Source organism: Drosophila santomea, chromosome 3L, assembly GCF_016746245.2.
Source record: "Drosophila santomea strain STO CAGO 1482 chromosome 3L, Prin_Dsan_1.1, whole genome shotgun sequence".
In the NCBI taxonomy this organism is placed as follows: domain Eukaryota; kingdom Metazoa; phylum Arthropoda; class Insecta; order Diptera; family Drosophilidae; genus Drosophila; species Drosophila santomea.
In genome coordinates, this window is record NC_053018.2 from 18,145,757 (window position 1) to 18,163,766 (window position 18,010).

General features: G+C 42.0%; 5 protein-coding genes across 6 annotated transcripts; 3 read left to right on the top strand and 2 right to left on the bottom strand.

The window, feature by feature from the left end:
• Nucleotides 1–1,381: 1,381 nt before the first annotated feature.
• LOC120449250 (GTP-binding nuclear protein Ran) lies at nt 1,382–2,381 on the bottom strand. The gene has a single exon (XM_039631626.2). The coding sequence runs from the start codon at nt 2,274–2,276 to the stop codon at nt 1,632–1,634; it is 645 nt and encodes a 214-aa protein (XP_039487560.1). The 5' UTR covers nt 2,277–2,381; the 3' UTR covers nt 1,382–1,631.
• A 7,209-nt stretch (nt 2,382–9,590) lies between these two features.
• Nucleotides 9,591–11,681, bottom strand: LOC120449251 (mpv17-like protein). Of its 2 annotated transcripts, XM_039631628.2 has the most exons (5): nt 11,434–11,571; nt 11,240–11,331; nt 10,587–10,716; nt 10,136–10,248; nt 9,591–9,954 (listed from the first exon to the last, which is right to left on the bottom strand). In XM_039631628.2, the coding sequence occupies exons 2-5, from the start codon at nt 11,259–11,261 to the stop codon at nt 9,677–9,679; spliced, it is 543 nt and encodes a 180-aa protein (XP_039487562.2). In that variant the 5' UTR covers nt 11,262–11,331; nt 11,434–11,571; the 3' UTR covers nt 9,591–9,676. The 2 variants fall into 2 exon arrangements, with proteins under 2 accessions (XP_039487562.2, XP_039487561.1); XM_039631627.2 differs by lacking the exon at nt 10,587–10,716 and having other exon boundaries at nt 11,434–11,681.
• A 2,144-nt stretch (nt 11,682–13,825) lies between these two features.
• On the top strand, nt 13,826–15,305 carry LOC120449249. The gene is made up of 2 exons (XM_039631624.2): nt 13,826–14,516; nt 14,581–15,305. The coding sequence occupies exons 1-2, from the start codon at nt 13,957–13,959 to the stop codon at nt 15,164–15,166; spliced, it is 1,146 nt and encodes a 381-aa protein (XP_039487558.2). The 5' UTR covers nt 13,826–13,956; the 3' UTR covers nt 15,167–15,305.
• Nucleotides 15,306–15,405: 100 nt separating this feature from the next.
• On the top strand, nt 15,406–16,103 carry LOC120448807 (dynein light chain Tctex-type protein 2B). Its single transcript, XM_039630997.2, has one exon. It carries the CDS (start codon nt 15,488–15,490, stop codon nt 16,001–16,003), a length of 516 nt encoding a protein of 171 aa, XP_039486931.2. The 5' UTR covers nt 15,406–15,487; the 3' UTR covers nt 16,004–16,103.
• Nucleotides 16,104–16,233: 130 nt separating this feature from the next.
• On the top strand, nt 16,234–17,839 carry LOC120449600 (DDB1- and CUL4-associated factor 13). Its single transcript, XM_039632167.2, has 3 exons — nt 16,234–16,401; nt 16,454–17,168; nt 17,225–17,839. The coding sequence occupies exons 1-3, from the start codon at nt 16,332–16,334 to the stop codon at nt 17,778–17,780; spliced, it is 1,341 nt and encodes a 446-aa protein (XP_039488101.2). The 5' UTR covers nt 16,234–16,331; the 3' UTR covers nt 17,781–17,839.
• Nucleotides 17,840–18,010: the final 171 nt, after the last annotated feature.

An 18,010-nucleotide genomic window follows, 5' to 3' on the forward strand; every position in this document is an offset into this window, starting at 1 on the left:
CCATAAATCGAGCAGCAACTATGGCCACCCACCTTCCGCAGTTTTCCCCAATTTCCCGCCCACCAAAGGCGGCAAATGCAGCGAAAGAAGCAGAGAGCTGCGGAGGAGGAAAGGCAAAAGCCTCACCAATAACAAAAGGCTGGCAAACTGCTGTTAAACTGTTGTTTAAACGCATTGGCGTTGGGCAAAAGAAAGCGGTGGGAGGCGAGTGGTGGGTGAGTGGGTAAGTGGGTGAGTGGGTGTTTCGGGGAGGCTGGGTGGTGCCATTGTGCGAGCCACAAGCTGAACCATACACCCACATATATGGCTTCGATCTACTGCCGCATGAATGTATTGGTATTGAAAATCCCTTTGATTTTGTGCCGCACCGTTGCAAACAGCAATTTGGCAAATCCTTTCACAATCAAAATCAACCGCAGATGAAATTTTGCCCAGAAAATTCCACAGGAACAGCATCCGCTATCCGTAGTCGAAAAAAAAAGTTGTTAACTTTTTGCAGAAAATTTCCCGGCCGTGTGTGTGTATGGGCATGTAACTTGCGTATGCTCAAAAATCATTCGACGGTAAAACGCCAAATTAGCGTAAAGTGTACACTTACAAAAAATGCTAGCTGTTCTGTTCACATACAAGTATATCCGCTTTGAAGACACAACTGTTAATTGTCTTACTCAAAAAGTTTATATTTCTTAAAAGGTTGAAAGGTTTTGAAGCTATTGTGCAAAGGCAATAAATTAACATTTAAAATTGCGATAAAATATTGATGCAATTAATATCAGAAATACAGGATGTTTTTATTTTCAGTGAGGCCCTTGCAGAAGTCCTTGTGCTGTCCCCCTTTTCAGCTGCTGTTGCTGTAATTGTTGCTGCCGTTGCTGTGTGCAGGTGCTTAAGCATTTTACGAGCAACTGTATTCAATTTGACTGCTAGCCTCCCGCTTTCTGGCTCTGCCAGCACATTACGCATACGCCGTGTGTTAAATGCGCTTAAAAGTCAGGCCAATAAGTTGTTGTTGCTGTTGCCGCTGCTGCTGCTGCTACTGCGCCTGCTGTTGTTGCTGCTCTTGTTGCCGGTAAATTGTAGTTGCTGCCACTGCTGCTGTTTGTGTAATGAAAACTTTTACAACGCCATATGCAGGCTATTAAAAAACAGCTCGCACACACACACGCACAAGGGTAGGTCCGCCAGCGCCTTGGAATATGCAATCAAGCTCATTTATACTCATTAAGCGCTTATGTGCACTGGTATGGGTGGGGCGAGGCAGATGGCTGCGGAGCGGCCTTTAATAAGGATCCCCACTGACGGAGCGGTTCATTTGGGGCCCCCGAAATTGGCCAGGATCCCTCAATTTGCAGCAGAACAATGCACGGACATAATAAAGGTATTTACATTAAAACATTAAAATGAACTTTAATTTACATCCCGATCAGTGTTTAGTATTCACTCATACATTAGTATACACCGTTAAATTTCAGAAATGTGTATTTATGTGTATTATAATAAATAATGATCTTGACATTACCAGCAGAGAAATTTGCAAAATCATGGACATAAAAGTGAGCAAAGATTAACGCAGAAGGGGAAAAGTATGATACAACAACTCCTGAATTTTGAAAGAACAATAATCGAGAACTTTACAGATCATCATCATCGTTATAAGTGGGCAGAGGATAGAAGCTGGCCTCCATTAACCCGCGTTTCACTTGACGGCGCATCTCGTCGGTAAAAACAACTTCTGGGGGTTTTAGAGCGGGGTCCTTGACCAATTGCAAGTTGGGATCATCAACCAACTTCCGCAACAGATAGACGAAGGGACTCTCAATGTTATAGTTTGACTTGGCGGAAATTTCAATGTAGTGGAGGTTTTTCTTACGATGAAAGTCAATGCGCCTGGTCCTAACCTTCCGTTGCTTGATATCCACCTTGTTTCCACACAAAACAATCGGAATATTGCCGCATACCCTCACCAAGTCGCGGTGCCAACGTGCCACATTCTTGTAGGTAATTCTCGAGCTCACGTCGAACATTATTATGGCACATTGACCTTGGACATAATACCCATCTCGTAGGCCACCGAACTTCTCCTGACCGGCAGTGTCCCACACATACAAGCGGTACACTCCTCGGCTGGTGTTGAAGAGTATTGGATGGACCTCCACACCCAGGGTCGCAATGTATCGCCTCTCGAACTCGCCGGTCAGGTGTCGCTTGATAAATGTGGCTTTCCCAGTTCCTCCGTCTCCGAGAAGAACCAGCTTGAAAGAGGTCACCTCTTGCATGATCGAGAAAAGCGATATATTTATTTTATGATATAGAATTGAACCTATCCCGGGAGCGGCTTGTGTATTATAAGAACTTTCTGCCACGAAACAGTTACTAATATATCCCAACCTACTGTGTGCACACAAAATGTAAGGAAATAAGTGGTGGTAGATCGGTTCAATCTGATTTTAGGCAACTTGGTCAGCAGTCTGCACATAGGCAACACTCAGTTCAGCGACTTTATATATAATTATATGCTGATTACTGCAGCTTTTCCGAGTATGAACTTACAGCCTCGTTTTCTACCATGAGGCGACTAAGTAATTAACAAATTAAAATATGTGAGTGAGATTGTGCAAGATGCTGCAGGGGTTAAAGGACAAACTATAAAACAATTTCAGTGGCACTTCAGGGAAGTTGGGGTAATTATGGAAAGCTTGAACGCAATCTAAAATGCCAGATGTAAGACTATAAATAACTGAAGCAAAAATAAACAACCCATTTATTTGCTGCATAAAATATTGAATAAATATTAATAAATATACTCTTGGAATAATATTCTTGGAATAATATAATTTTAATAATATTTTAAACATTTCGTTGCCGGCTTTTGTTGCTTTTCAGCCATCTTTAACAGTTAACCAGCATATTAACAAAATAAAATAGTTTAAATAGAAACAATGAAAGCTTAATGTTGCAGATCTGAATTGGAATACACCTGCAGATAATAAAAACCAGCGATATATATACACATATATAATATATGTATATGTATGCTACATATGTATATAATAAATTATAATTTTGGTGCAAGGATGAAACGCAGTAGTTAAAACACAATGTGAACAACGGCTATAGTTTCATTCACTTTCATCCAATTTCTATTGGAGAAGTGCTTCCCAATTAGTAATGAAACCCAAATATTATTTGCAAATTGATCAACCACACCCATTTTGTGATTCCGCTTGGGCTCATCATAAAACCCATTTTCGGTACACAGGGCGTGTTGGGCAAAAGCTGTCGCATCAAATGAGAATCATAAATAATTTCATTTTCATTTCGTCTTCAATCCAACCCCAAAAACCCCTTCGACCAAAGATTTTGGCTTTTAAAAGTGACACACAGTTCCCGCCCGAAATCCTTAAACCTGTAATTTACGAGAGGCAACTGTTACACGCACAATTTTATATGTACATATGTATATATTTACAATCGCAAACAAAAGGAAATTGCATTCAACAATAGTTACAATTGCTGGGGCCCGAGAATGCCATAAATCATACGCCCAGTTGTACACGAAAGCATTTGCTGGGGCGTTAATTGTAAATAAATAACATATTAAAATTTCCAGTCAATAGGTTTAAGCCGTAATTAAAAGCAATAATGCGAAGGCGAGTGTTTGTCCTTCGCCGTTTTCCCATTTCCCATTTCCATCGTCTTTGCCCATTTCGTCCTGAAACGCCAGCAGCAGACGGTGCAAAAGTTTTGGCCCCCCAAAAAGGTCAATTAAACTGCATTAAGTTTAATAACTTTCAGTGCCCGGAACAGTTGCGAAGCACTGCCGATTGGAGTGGGTGAAGGCGGAGAAGGGTGTCCTTGGCAGGACCAAACAGGATCAGCCTTGGCGAGCGGATTATGTAGAAAACAGACATACGAATAGAACAGATTGTGCGGCAGGCCACATGCAACGTCAACAACAAACAACACCTGTTTATGGTTTTTCGTTAGCAGAAATTTTACAACTGCCAGGACGAAAAGGACGAGGCATGCGATAGGGCACACACACACACACACACACACGCTCTCACGTCGCAAGGAAGTCACGTTTGTATATGTGCGACGGCGAGGCCAAAACTTTTCGTAGCCAACTAATTTTTCCTGTCAAATGCACAGACGACAACAAGAAACCCCCAAAAAGAAGGACATAAGCGAAATATTATCTGCGATGGCCGACACTTTGATATCCTTGCAGTGTAAATAATGTATCTTTATATAGGTTACAACAGAAACCGCAAGATATATCCAATCAAGATTTATTCAGTCATAATAAAAATATCAAGAAGATGCCATTAATTATGTATATTGCTAATTCTGAGGAACAGGATACAACCCTTGGCAGGGTATGTGCCCCCCAAAAGGAACATTATAAAGAAAAAGAGGAGTAGCAAAGGGCTGGCTTTGGATAGCTGGTTTGGTTGGCAGGCGACGCGACGTCTTGGCGGTTCGGATTCGGTGGCTGAAGGTGAAATTAAATGTAAGCAGGATAAGGAGGAGTACATCGGGGATGCGTACTACCCGGACATACTATTATATATAACACATACCATCATATATCTGCCCGCTGGGACTGAATGCTCCTGGAGCGGGTTGTCTGCGCTTCACGCTTGATTATGCGTTTGCATGCACATAAAGGCAGAAGTCAAACACGGCACAAACCTCGACCTTTTTTATTATTATTTTTTTAAACACGGGTATTTACATGGCTGACTTTGACGGCAGGTGTTGGCTGGCAGTTGGAGTTGGAGCAGTTGAGGCATTTGATGGCATTTCGTTCTGCAGATCGACTGGGATAAAAACTGCGTGCGTGCCATAAAAGTTATGGCTTTTCTGGGGTCAAACTAAGAGGGTGGCTGCTGGGTGGTCGGCATTAAAAGCCACAATGTCTGCGTTATTATGTTACATTTATGCACAGCCCGTTTTCGCTTTTAATTGCTTAGCTGACCTTGCTCACGAGTGGGTTAATGGGTTAGCCTTTTTGTCGGGGCTATCGCTTTTAATTTATCCAATGGCAGATGTAGATATTGCATAATTGCAATTTCAATTTGCCAGTTTTAATATGCAACTAAGGATGCGGGCGCTTTAGCGGTATAATTGAATGCTCGCACTTCTTTGGCAATTAGTAATTTTGCACAAATTCAATCTGCTTTTACTGAAATAAAACGAAAATGGGCGATATTTCCGCGCAAAATTATTTGTCTCTATAATTGAGCAAGCCGAGTAAAAACAAAAAAGAAGGATCTAGTTACTCGGATAGTGATCCTGCTCAAGAATATATATACTTTATACCATAACTTAGCCTGAGGAATATATGTATATTCTGTCTGCTTTCAATTAAATTTCCCTGCCAAATTAATCTGATTTAAATAAATACATCTCATCACTTACACTGAAGTATGCCAAAGTATTTAACTAGCATCTATCTAAATTTCGCCGAATTTTCATTTTTCATTTTAGCTTGCACACTTGACCCTTGAAGTATTTAAAGGTGAACCATATCAACAGGCTCTCTATGGGTGCAATCTCTTGCCAACGGTTGCGAAGCTCTTATTTTGCTATTATTCTTTTGTTTTCGCCTCGTCTTTCCTTAATTATAAAGCTACACGAACCCGGCTCACACTCGGCATCATACATATAAATATATATGGGATTTTATAGCTGCACAGTCAAAAAACAAAAACCGAGAAAAAAATAGCTTGGGAGAAGTAGATGGAAAACTCATATTCCCATTGGCATCAAATTGTCTGCACGACAAGGTAACAGAGTATTAAAAATTTCAGCACCAGCAGCAACAGAATTTTCTGACCATCGTTCTACCGAGATGTTTTCCCGGCCAGTTTCCCCTGCTTTCCCAGAATTTCCCTAGCAACGCAAGCCGCTTAACGCAGCCAACTGCCAAATGTAAATATACTCCAACCCCAAACCGACAAAAAAATATAAAACTTTCTTAATAATACAACGAGCAGAAAAAAAAAGCGGCCCAGAAGGAGGAGTAAACTCGGTCCAAGGCGACGGCAGACCCGCGAGGAAAATTCGCATTGTTTTCAGCTTTTCAGCGCCCAAACAACAACCGAAAAGCGGAAAGCCGGGGCTGGGGAAATAAGTGGGCGTGGCGTTGGGACGGCGCTTTTCCAGAACCGGGGGACAGGCATTGGGAACTTAAAAACTTTGGCCATATCCCGCAGCTATGAACAACAGCAATCAATTTTCACATGCCGCCGAACAAATGTGCCCCACCAGGATGTCCCCCAGCGCAGAAGGGGCAGAGGCGTCGGAAAAGGGGCGAAAAGGGGCGAAAAGGTGGTGGCCGGAGTGCCAAAGAAGTAGTTTTAAATTATAATGCCCCTTCGCGTGGCAGATCCATTATGCTGGTCCATCATCAATCCAGGAAATCAAGGAGAGCCCTTGGCAACAAAGGCCTCGGAAGTGCTTACATTCCAAACTAAAGTCTAACTCTAATTAACCCTTTCAAGTGCAAATTAAACCATTATGGAAAGCAGTCTTGTGAGGAATCTAGCTTACAAGTTAAGCTGCTAATGAATAGTAGAAACACAAATGTTTCTGAATATTAGTACAGGAAGAAAATTACTACTTGTACATCTACTTTGGATTTACTTCGGAGAAAATAGGAAATATTAAATGTGCAGATAAATATGTTTAAAACGTAAAGTTAAAACGTCGAAACACACCTGTATTAATATTTATTACACCGTGGAATGTGGAATTCACACTTTACATTTTAATTTCAAACAGCCATCACTCGACATTTTGTGCACTGTCATATTTGCCAAGCGCTTCACATCAAATCGCAATCAGGTTGAATAGATGGATGGATGGAACAGGACTATATATGTATGTATATCAATATCGAGTGGCGGTGGGCGGTGGGCGGTGTGCCAGGGCGCCAAGCGTTGATTAATTTCTCGTTTTTACGCCATTTTCTATTTGTCTTATGCGGTAATTACGACAAGTCCTTGGAGCAGGATGGATGCCCAGATGCCCAGATGCCCAGATACTCAGATACTCAGATTGCTGGATAGCCAGCCAACTTCCTGCCGCGTGTCCAAGACAAACACGAACATTTCCGTGGAGCGTCAGAGTCCGGCCGTTCCGATCCGCTCCGTTCCGCCGGACGGACAGAGAGACAGAGAGACGGACAGACGGACGGACGGATTGGACGGACTGCTTCCGGTAATTGAATCAAATGAAGCAGCATTAGTATTAGCTTCTTATGGTCGGTATCGCTGTGGAGACGCTTCCTCTGGCATAACTCTGTTTATTTTTGTAAATTAATTTTTAATTTAATGTACGTGTGGTGGGCGACGCGCTAGTTTCACGCCACGCTGGCCGGAGCGACAGGAAGTGGGCGGGGCCAAGGACCTACCGCCCACACCACACCCATCGCCCACCCAAGGCAAACAGCCGAAGCAAAACAAAACAAAAGTGGAAAGCCAAACACGAATGGCCATTGGACGCGGAACTCGGTATGCTCTACTGGGAAAATTGTTATAGAGGTAGTAGCCTTTGTATAAATATGTGAAGTCCAAAGTCCTGCAGGAGTAAGTCAAATCATGTTTACATAGTCGCACTAGTTTTCGGATAATACATTATGTATATTTACTCAAGATGAGTTGGAATTAATTCTGCATATATCAATGACACATAAATGTTGCTTTTGACGGCAAATTATCATAATAATATATATTATAATTTAATAAAAATACGTATAATAATAAAAGATTACAAAATTATCTATTGATAAATATGCTGTTTTAAGACTATTATAATTTTCAGACACCACTAACTTCATCGTTAGTATTGTATTCCTGGCTTGAAATAATATCAGAGTAATCCCTGTTCCGGTCTCCCAACCAACCGCAAATACCCTTCCCTTCTATAGGGTACCAAGAAAGCACCCGAAAAGTCTGCCCAGAACGAGTAGATGAAGTAAATAGTCCCTGCCCCCGACTCCACACTCAAATATAAAGTAGGAAAAGCAGTTTTCAGCTGGTCAGCAGGCTGTCGAAAATAAAAGTAAAACAAAATGGGGCGGCGTTGAAGAGGCGGGGCACGGGACTACGGTATAAAGCGAAAAGACGACGAAATACTTTTTCAAGATAAACGGAAACAAGCCAAGATGGAATTAATTTTCCGCTTTGAACAAACAAGCAGATGTAAATAAAAAAAGAAACACACAAAAAACGAACCAGGAACCAGCAGCAACCTAGAGAATCCAGCGAAGACGTCAAAGTCAAAGGCGTGGGGAAAAGGACCTTCGCAGGGGGTACTTCCACAGGAAGTAGTCGCATTTCTGGCCAAGGGGAGTTCTTGAGGATGGGGAGGGGGGCTCAGAGGGTCGGTTAAACTGGAGCTACGATGTCTGCCAAGTTTAGCAAATTCAGCCTGGACTCGGGCTGGGCCAACGTTATGTGCTGTTAATGAGTGCACAAGAAGTTTAATTGTAAGACTGTCTACACGAGGAAAAATGAGCATTGGAAACTTAAGAAACGAAGAATTTCGAGACAAGAAATAAATAAATAAATATTTTGTAATAGTTTAATAATATTACTTAATCTAAGACGACTTTTTAACAGCGATGAAACTAATTTCGACATATTTAATTTGCTCAGCTAAGTTTCTCAGCTAAGCACTTGCATTAGTAAAATGAAAGATAATATGTTTCTTGAATCCAAGCTATGATTTTTTCTAGTGCAAAGGGAAAACTGTGAGGAAAAACAAGGAGGTGGCCTCAGATGGGCGTGCGGTAACTACAACACACACGCATATTGACAAATTGCAATTTAAATAGACAGCAATAAGTTAAACAGACGCACACACTCAACGCATTAACATGGGGTGGATATCGAAGGGAGGCAGCCGAAACACGCCACGTCTAATTAGTTTTGCTGGGCGCTCCGGGAGCTCGTGGGTCAAGGGTCAGGGGGTCAGGCGTTCGAGGGCATCAGACGGCCGAGATGGTAGAGATGAGCAATAATTAGGCAAAAAGTTAATGCGATCGGGGAATTACAATGCATTTAGCCACGGATAGCAGCCATTGAACAACACACATAAATTAGGGAGCAGAATCTAGTATAAATGTTAAGGCCAAAAAACACTGAAATTCTAAAGCTCTTATACTCACTTTTGTGACGAAACTTGATTAGTACTGTGGTCGGCAATGCACGTAGTGACGAAGCGCACCTGGTACGGCAATACCATTATACGACGTCTATGGATTATAATATATAAAAAAAAAAAGTTTTTCTTGGATGTCACATCAATTGAGGTCCACGTGTTAAAGGTTTTGGGAAACGTGGAGGATAGTTCTTTATTGTTTGTGTGTGGCAAATGTTGATAGAAACATTTACGCACACACGCACACAATTTAACGCGTTTACACACGCTCTCTGATAAACGGCAGACACACCCACACTCACAGAAATAGAGATGAATAGAGGGTAAGTAGTAATTGATGAGTTTCCGTTTATGGGAACATCAATCATACGCACTGTATGCCAACGCTCTGCAATCAGGTTAAATAAATAAGTCCACCATACTGCTGGCTTCTCCTTTATTTGGCAATGCATTGTCGAAAACTATCTAGGACTATATACATGGTTATGGTGCGTATATTAAAATCTCATGTTTCGGAATTCCTTATGCCAGCTGCACTGTTGCTGGCATCAGTTGCAATCTCTTTCGTTGCCACCGGCAGACTCTGCCGCTTGGTCCAGCAGAGAATATTCACCCAAATCAGTCCACAAATACCCATATAAATGACACGGAATCGAGGTGCCACCAGGGAGAAGTTCAAGGCCTGGGCGGGCAACCAGAAAATACAGGAGCGCATAAAAGTCGGCACGAACTTTTCGCGGAGTTCCAGGAAAATATCCTCGGAGCCCTCCATGATGGACATGCCTGGAAATTCAAATTAGCTGGTTATTTGTCAAAAATACACACATTTAAATGTACTTAAAATTGATTGAAATGCCTGTACATTCATATATTTACGTGTTTAAACTTTGTATAACCATGAGCATATATTATCAATTTAATCTACATTCCTACTTTACTTTATAAAGTAGCCAAGGGATCTCACCTGCATAAAACACAGTTAGTAGATAAGGCGTTAGTACAAACTGGTCAAGTACTAATTTTTTAACTATTATAACCTTAGTGGTGCCGGGAAAAGCGCGATCTAACCATTTGTACCTGCGAAATTAATTAGATTAATTAATTAATTGCTTAATTAAAACCAAAATAGATACATATAAATAAATGCTAAAGCAGGCTAAGTAAGCAAGATCATTTTTGGTATATAGAGTGCATGTGGAGTTGTTTTTGTGTATTTGTATTCAATTTATGGTGTATGTATTCATTAATGTGTAAGTGGTTCATACATGGTGTTTGTGTTGTCATATGTTTTTTAATATTCCTGTTTTTTGTTTGCATATCCTTGTGTGCTTTCTGTTTTCTTAAGTTTGTTTTGTTTCTCAATTGGGTATTTTCCGGTAGCTAGCTTCCTTCGAACATTATCATCCCAAACTTACGTTGCATTTTGACTTTTATGTCGTGCAAATATGCCCCATTTTCTCAGTGCGTTGCGTGCTTTTCTGGATAGCTTTTCGCTCTCAATCAACTGAAGAGAAAAAGCTTGGTGCTCTGGTGGCGTGGGTGCTTCTAGAGAGAAATTGTGAAGAGAAAGTGAGTGGCGTAGAGACATGCTCTTGACTTGCGACACGTGCTCATGGAGCTTTTACGGAATCGTAAACAAATTGATAAAAGTCGAAAACAACAACAGAAGCGTACGGCGAAGCAAATTGAGGAAATAAAAAGAATGGTTAAATGGCGAGCATGTAAGTGTGCGTAAATTGAATGGTCCATCGATGTGTTAGTATGCAGACAGCTGCGGTCAACGTAATAGTTGCGATGGTATATTCTAACATTTCAAATTTAAACAATAATTAGAAGTTTCAAGAGTTCAAGATTTCAGATATATTATACATTTGTATAAAAAGGTATTTGTTTTGTTATTTTAATCATGATAATTGGATTAGATTTAAGTTTTTATCATTACTATTAAATGAAACCATCAGAATTCAAACAAAAAAGCAGAGCTACTTTGTTGACCATCACTGTTCACATGTACGAGTAATAATAATATGTGGGTATGTACAGATTCATTTATCTGAAAGGCACGAACCAAAGGTAAAGTGTTGGGGCATATACCGCAGTGCCCATCACGGCATATCTTCCTATTGTTGCATAATCGATATCCTCGCGCTCGCTCGCCGTCTACAGGGCACCAAAACTGGATTAGAAATCGCCAGATATACCCTCGGATATCTTATATCGTATATCGGATTCACACTATTGTCTGTAAATGTAATTACTTACGGAGAGCCAGCGCTTGGATGCGAATTGCTGGGAATACTCGGCGCCTACATAAAGACTCCCATAGATGGCGCTATTGGTCACGAACGGATATCGATGGAACAAAGTGCGTACTCCCGAAATTAAACGAGCCATTATCTCTCTTACTTAAATTTAGATTAGTTTTAATAACAAATTTTAATTTTTTGTGACAACTTTCTAATGAATATTTTTTGGAAGCGGCCAGCCGCCAACGTTGACGGAGCTTTACTGAGGAAAATTCCGAACGATGGCTCAGCTGTTACAAAAGACAATAAGTGAAAAGCAGAGAGCCAGACAGAGATAGAAAAGAGAAGGAGGGTCAACTAAGAGAAAATATAAATGTTTACTTTTTCTGAATGCAGGCAAGAGCGGGGAGTAAATCTTTGTTGCTTAATAAAGCTTGAAGTGCAGTTAACTAATCGATATCTTAGAGCGCCTTATCAGTGCTTACAGATTAGGTTTAATTGTATTCGTTGCTTTCAGCATTTAATAACAATATATCAACGAAATTTAAAGATGTGGATACACAAAAATTATTTTAAGACCATTGAGGAATGAGAGTTGCTCAACAAGTAACGTTTGTCTTCGAAACTATGATAAAAACTATAAACTATCATTTGGAAACCACAAGGGAACTGCGGCTGAGCTCTTTACTTTAAATTCTCCATTGTACTGAATGTAATTAAGGGGCTAAAAAAAAGGCATATCCTAAACAAACAATTTCATTTTGATCAGTATTATTATTTGAGCCGATCTGACGACTTTTACGACGCTTATTTGATGTATACAAATATTGAAATTTCAAAAGTTTTCTACAAACTCTTACGCTCAAAAACGGACACGGAAACGAATTGGTGCACACCAGTTTATTAGCAGTATCACATTGCTGCTAATTATTATAAAATAAAAAAAATAAATAATTGTTTCGCTATTTTGAATCATGAAATGGCAACATAAAATATATGTTTTCTTTTGATCAAAACCGGAAGACTAGATATGGTAGCTGTAACAGTAATTGAAAATATTAGAAAAGAAAACATTGTTTCGTTGTTTTTGCTTATAAATTGTTCCAATTCGGTAGATATATAGTTTTTTAAATATATGTTAAATTAATCTGCAAGAATTATAAGCTTCGGTCTTTTTTGATATCCTTAGCCTTAATTAAACCCATTAGATGTGAACACCTTGGCATAATTTCAACTCAACGCTTTCGTCACTTATTATTTCATTGGATCATCTGTTGCTCTCATCTTTATAATTAGCTTTTAATAGTAGTGTATACAATATTATATGATACTGACGGGTAAACAGCATTTTACCTGTAAGAAAAGAATAAAATATATAAAGAATCTGAAAAAACCGGCTAGCTATACCTCTACAAACAACGTAATCTAAAGACACCTCACTTAAAAATAGCCAAATGCTTATCAAATGCATTCTATAATGAATTTCTATCGATGGAGGTTATCAAGTGACAGCATATATTGAAGAAAGTGATTTTACTTATCAGAACATAACGAAAGGGACATTCGTTGCGAGCGAGATGCCTCATAAATATGTGAAAAGTCGTATTTTATATTTTTTGATCTACAAAAAATGGCATATACTTCCTCTCAATCGATTTTTGTATATTGTGCAACTACAGCATCATTTGTTCAAAAATTTCGCTAAGACCCATGACGCAAAGGCAACTTCCGAGCATTCTACACATTCTCTAGCAATTGCAAAATTACCTCAATCAAGTTTACAATACGTATCCCACTTAATCAAGGATACATGCAACTTCTTATGTCAGCAAAACCAAAAAAAGGAAAAACTAAGGAAAAAACAACAAAAGTTTGGCCCATAAAAATGCAATGAGTGTATCAAGTCTGGAAAACCCTTTTTGGCTAATGGCAATTTACGCACGACTAGCAAACACCAGAGGAAACCTGGGAAGGCAGTTGGGGAAAGTCGGAAAAGCCTTCAGAAATCGGTGGCGGAGAAACGACAACTTTGATTGAGTGCCGGGGAAACTGAAGGCAAAGGTGTTAAAACTGAAACCAATTTAAAAAGTTGTGCGATACCATATGGAAAGTGAGCCTGGAAGGCACCAACTTTTGGTTAGCTGTTGGTATACTCGAAGAAATCTCAGAAAACTGTTCTCAAAACAATGAGGCAAAAAATTTAATTGAAGGAAATTTCATAATTTTAATTAGTAGATATTGAGTTATGTTTTAAGTACTGCGGTGTTCATATTACAAAACATAATTACACATCCTTTTGGTTTTCTGCTATTAAATCTATATAAATAAATCTGTAAGCCATTGATAGAGAATCATATCTATTAAATTGAATATTTTATTTTATTACACTCTTTCTTCCCAGTGTACTCACAAGTAGGCAGTCAGTTAGTGACAAACAACCCGAGCACACAGCGCAGCACACACCTGAGTATTTTCACAGTCAGGTGACAAGACGGAGACATCGACGACGACAGCGACACGAAGTGGGAAAGGACCAAGGATGAACCTGAGTACCATCCTGAGGAGTGTGAGCAACGGTCTAGGCTTTGGAACCTCCACGAGAAAAGGGGACTTAAGTCGTCCCCTGGCCACTTCTAGCTCCATATCAAGCTGCTCTTCCAATAACTCTAATTTCGATCCCGTTTCCAGTCTCCTGATTCCCTCGGAGGACGAAGAGGACGAGGCCATATCACTGGGCGAAAATCGCCTGGCCTCAGCTGCTGCAAGCCTGAGCAAAAACCAGGTGGTCAATCCCTACCAGCAGACCGTCCAGCAGATACTGCGACTGGTGAACGAACTGGAGCACACCATTCACGAGGATCGGCAGCAGGAATTCAAGCTACGAATGGCGCTCGATCGGCAGACAGAACGGGTTCAGGAACTGGTGTTTTCCCTGGACACGGAGAAGAAGCGAAACGGGCGCCTGGTGCAGCTGCTCCGGGGAATCGATAGCTCCAGTTCGGGGGAGAGCGATCCGGAGGAGAGGGGTCCCAGCGGATCCCATGTGAACTCCATTGGCGAGCTGTACGACTCCATCAGTCCCCTGCTTATGCAGCAGCGGTGAGTTTTAGTTTACTTTATATTAGAAAGCATATATTTACTAGTTACCCTGAGATATTTCCAGATACGATGAGCTCTCCGTGTCCCATCGCCAGAGTCGTCGGCAGTTGGCCAAAAGGGAGAAGGCCCTCAAGGTACTGAAATGCGAAACCGAGGAGCTGCACTCCAAATATGACGAGCTCTTCGATGAGTACCGGAGTGAACAGCGCCGTTTCGAGATGCTGTGCACCCGATATATCCAGATGCAGTTGAAGAAGAAACAGCAAATCTTCAACCTAAAGAATACGCTCGGCCAGGCCAGTGAGTGCATCTTCCATGCCCAGGTGGCCATCGATGAGTGCTGTCATGCGGAGCAGACGCCCATTTCTCCGGAGAATCTGGAGAACTTCCGCAGGAACCTGGAGTGCTTTATGGATGCCCTTAGGAACTGCTGCTGCCTGCGAAAAGTCCACGAGCTTCAGCAGCAGCAGCTCAAAAAGGAGAAAATGGAAAAGAGCCAGCACCAGAACCAGAACCAGAACCAGGAGCCAGTCAATGATGTACTCACTCCGAGGGCCAAGGAACCCTCAAGTCCCAGTAGTGGCACCTACGTTCAGAATTTGTCCAATCGACATCCTCGTATCCGACGTTACAGGCATTCAGCTCGTTAAATCTTCCCTTTTAGTTACTACTTAACGTTAGGTTAGCTTTAAAGTCTTTTATGTGGAAAAAAATTGCTTCATTTAGCCAATGAAAAGTGTAAAAAAACAAAAATATGTTTATGCAAAATAAAAACCTTACAAAACCGTAGATATCATTGCATTACCAAGGCCCGAAACTACTTAGAATTCAAGAGAGTTGTTAACTCTTTAGAAAACCAAGATTGCCAGGAAGTGTTTGTCCTATTTGATTATTTGTCTAAACTTCTCGCTTATTTCTATCGAAATATATCTGGAATTTAAACGAAACACTGAGGTATAAATATCGCTAAGATGTCGACAAATAGACCCAAGACCTTTTCGACTGGAAAGGACTCCTTTCGAGCGTCCGCGGTCAGCGGAGACAGCCGATCCGAGGCAATGTCCCACAGTGACTCCGATGACGAATTGGAGCCCGGAAACGAAGACAAGCCGGCATCTGATGTCACCATCTACAACGCCTACAACATGGGACCAGCCTTCGGCAAGAAGTTCCCATTGCCGTACATTCGCCTGCTGATGACCCAAGTGGTCAAGGACAAGCTGGCAAACAAGACCTACAATCAGTCGGAAGCCCTGAAATGGACCCGCGAGCTCGCCGATGATATCAACACGAAGATAAAGGGACGCGCTTCATCTCCGAGATTCAAGCACGTGGTGAACGTAATGCTGTATCAGCAGACCGGAGCCGGATGTTTCTATGGCGCCCGCGCCATTTGGGATGAGCTTTCTGATGACTACATAACCTTCACCTTCGATGGCGGCAGTTTCGTATGCATTGCTACCGTTTTTGGTTGCTATCAGTACTAAGTTACTTGATGTTAAAGTAAAAACATAAGAAATTGTTTCAGTATTGTTCAGTTGAATAAAATAGATATTGAATTGCATTGCAATTGATTGCCAATATAAATTGGTTATAAACTTTAATTAGGCGTTAAATTCCCGCCAAAATTTCAAAATTTCAGTGTTTCCCTAAAGGTTTTACAGCAGTGTTGCCACACCCGAACCCGGCTACAATCTGCTGACAGCTGACTGTCGTGCTGTGTGGCAACACTGTACCACGCACATGTTGTTTATGTTCGAAAATCACGGATAATTTCTTTTTACGCCGCAGAAAAGCCCAATAAATGCAATCAGGATGAAGGTGAAAATGATCAGTCGCAATCCGGATAATTATGTCCGAGAAACCAAACTGCAGCAACACAAAAGTAAGTTCAAATAAGCAGCAAGTTGAAGGTATTAAAAGATCGCCACTTTCAGTGCCCAGGAACTACGATCCTTCGCTGCATCCTTTGGAGGGTCCCAGGGAATACGTGCGCGCCCTGAATGCCACCAAATTGGACAGAGTGTTTGCCAAGCCCTTCGTCTGCAACTTGAGCGGACATCGCGATGGAGTCTCCTGCTTCGGGAAGCATCCCAAGCAGCTTTCCACCTTGGCCACCGGCGCCTACGACGGCGAAGTGCGCATTTGGGATTTGGCAAATCGCATTAGCTCTCGGAACTTCGTGGCCCACGACGGTTTCGTTCGCGGCATCGCTTACACCCAGAGCGGAGGTCGCATCTTCACCGTGGGCGACGATAAAACCATCAAGGTGTGGAAGGCAGAGGCTCCGGAGGTCGGCGAAGATGAGGTGCCGGTGAACACTATACTGAGTAAATTTGGACTCCACGGCATATCGCATAATCGCGAGGACAACAAGTTCGCCACCTGTGGCGAGGTATGCGCCATTTGGGACGAAACGCACAACGATCCTCTGAAGACCCTAAAGTGGGGCGTTGATACCCTATACACCATATCCTATAACCCCGTGGAAACGAGCATCCTGGCCTGCTGCGCCAGCGATCGCAGCATTATCCTGTACGATCAGAGAGAGGCGCAGCCATTGAGGAAGGTCGTCCTCACCATGAAGAGCAACAAGTTGGCCTGGAATCCCATGGAGGCGTTTAACTTCACAGTGGCCAACGAGGATTGCAAGTGAGTAAAACAGCCAATGGAGAAGAACTAATCGCTAGACCCTTTATCCTTTGCAGCCTTTATACCTTTGACACCCGCAAGCTGGACACGCCGCTGAAGGTTCACTTTGACCACGTTTCCGCCGTTACCGATGTGGACTACTCGCCCACGGGCAAGGAATTCGTCTCGGCCAGCTATGACAAGACCATCCGGCTCTACAATGCCCACCACAGTCACTCGCGGGATATTTACCACACGAAGCGCATGCAGCACGTGGTCTGTGTGGCCTGGTCCCTGGATAATCGATACGTTTTCTCCGGCTCCGACGAAATGAACGTCCGGATGTGGAAGGCGAAGGCATCCGAGAAGCTGGGTGTCATCCGTCCACGTGAGCGGGTCAACTTCAATTACCAGGAGGCGCTGAAGCAGAAGTACGCCGCTCATCCGCAGATCAAGCGAATCGCCCGCCATCGCCAGGTGCCGCGTCACGTGCTCAGTGCACAGAAGAAGATGCGCACGGTCAAGGAGAAGGAGCAGGTCAAGGAGGCCAATGTGCGCAAGCACACCAAGAAGAGCAAGCAGGTGCCCTACGTCAGCGAGAAAAAGAAGCATGTGCTGAAAGAGGAGGTGTGAGGTTGGCTGTTTGCGACTGTAGTTGGATAAGTTGGAATAAATTGATTTTTGTAAGGAAACTCGTGGGATTGTAATCTTCGAAAGATGTGTTAAGAGGCCCAATCTGCCTTTTACACTTATTGTTCTCAAGTGACTTTCAGTTTGATCAAGTAATCAATGCTTAAACTATTTCTTGGCTGTTATTTATTGATACCAGAAGAAAATAAGAGGTTTACTCAAAGAAATACGTT

Bases quoted from the DNA above. Each gene is read 5' to 3' on its own strand.
- LOC120449250 (XM_039631626.2), bottom strand. From the start codon at position 2,276: ATGCAAGAGGTGACCTCTTTCAAGCTGGTTCTTCTCGGAGACGGAGGA.
- LOC120449251 (XM_039631627.2), bottom strand. From the start codon at position 11,565: ATGGCTCGTTTAATTTCGGGAGTACGCACTTTGTTCCATCGATATCCG. The intron at 10,249-11,239 runs GTTCGTGCCTTT...TTAATTTCGCAG, and splicing joins GCCCCAACACTTTACCTTTG to GTACAAATGGTTAGATCGCG. The intron at 9,955-10,135 runs GTGAGATCCCTT...TTGAATTTCCAG, and splicing joins ACTAACTGTGTTTTATGCAG to GCATGTCCATCATGGAGGGC.
- LOC120449249 (XM_039631624.2), top strand. From the start codon at position 13,957: ATGAACCTGAGTACCATCCTGAGGAGTGTGAGCAACGGTCTAGGCTTT. The intron at 14,517-14,580 runs GTGAGTTTTAGT...AGATATTTCCAG, and splicing joins CCCCTGCTTATGCAGCAGCG to ATACGATGAGCTCTCCGTGT.
- LOC120448807 (XM_039630997.2), top strand. From the start codon at position 15,488: ATGTCGACAAATAGACCCAAGACCTTTTCGACTGGAAAGGACTCCTTT.
- LOC120449600 (XM_039632167.2), top strand. From the start codon at position 16,332: ATGAAGGTGAAAATGATCAGTCGCAATCCGGATAATTATGTCCGAGAA. The intron at 16,402-16,453 runs GTAAGTTCAAAT...CGCCACTTTCAG, and splicing joins CAAACTGCAGCAACACAAAA to TGCCCAGGAACTACGATCCT. The intron at 17,169-17,224 runs GTGAGTAAAACA...TATCCTTTGCAG, and splicing joins GTGGCCAACGAGGATTGCAA to CCTTTATACCTTTGACACCC.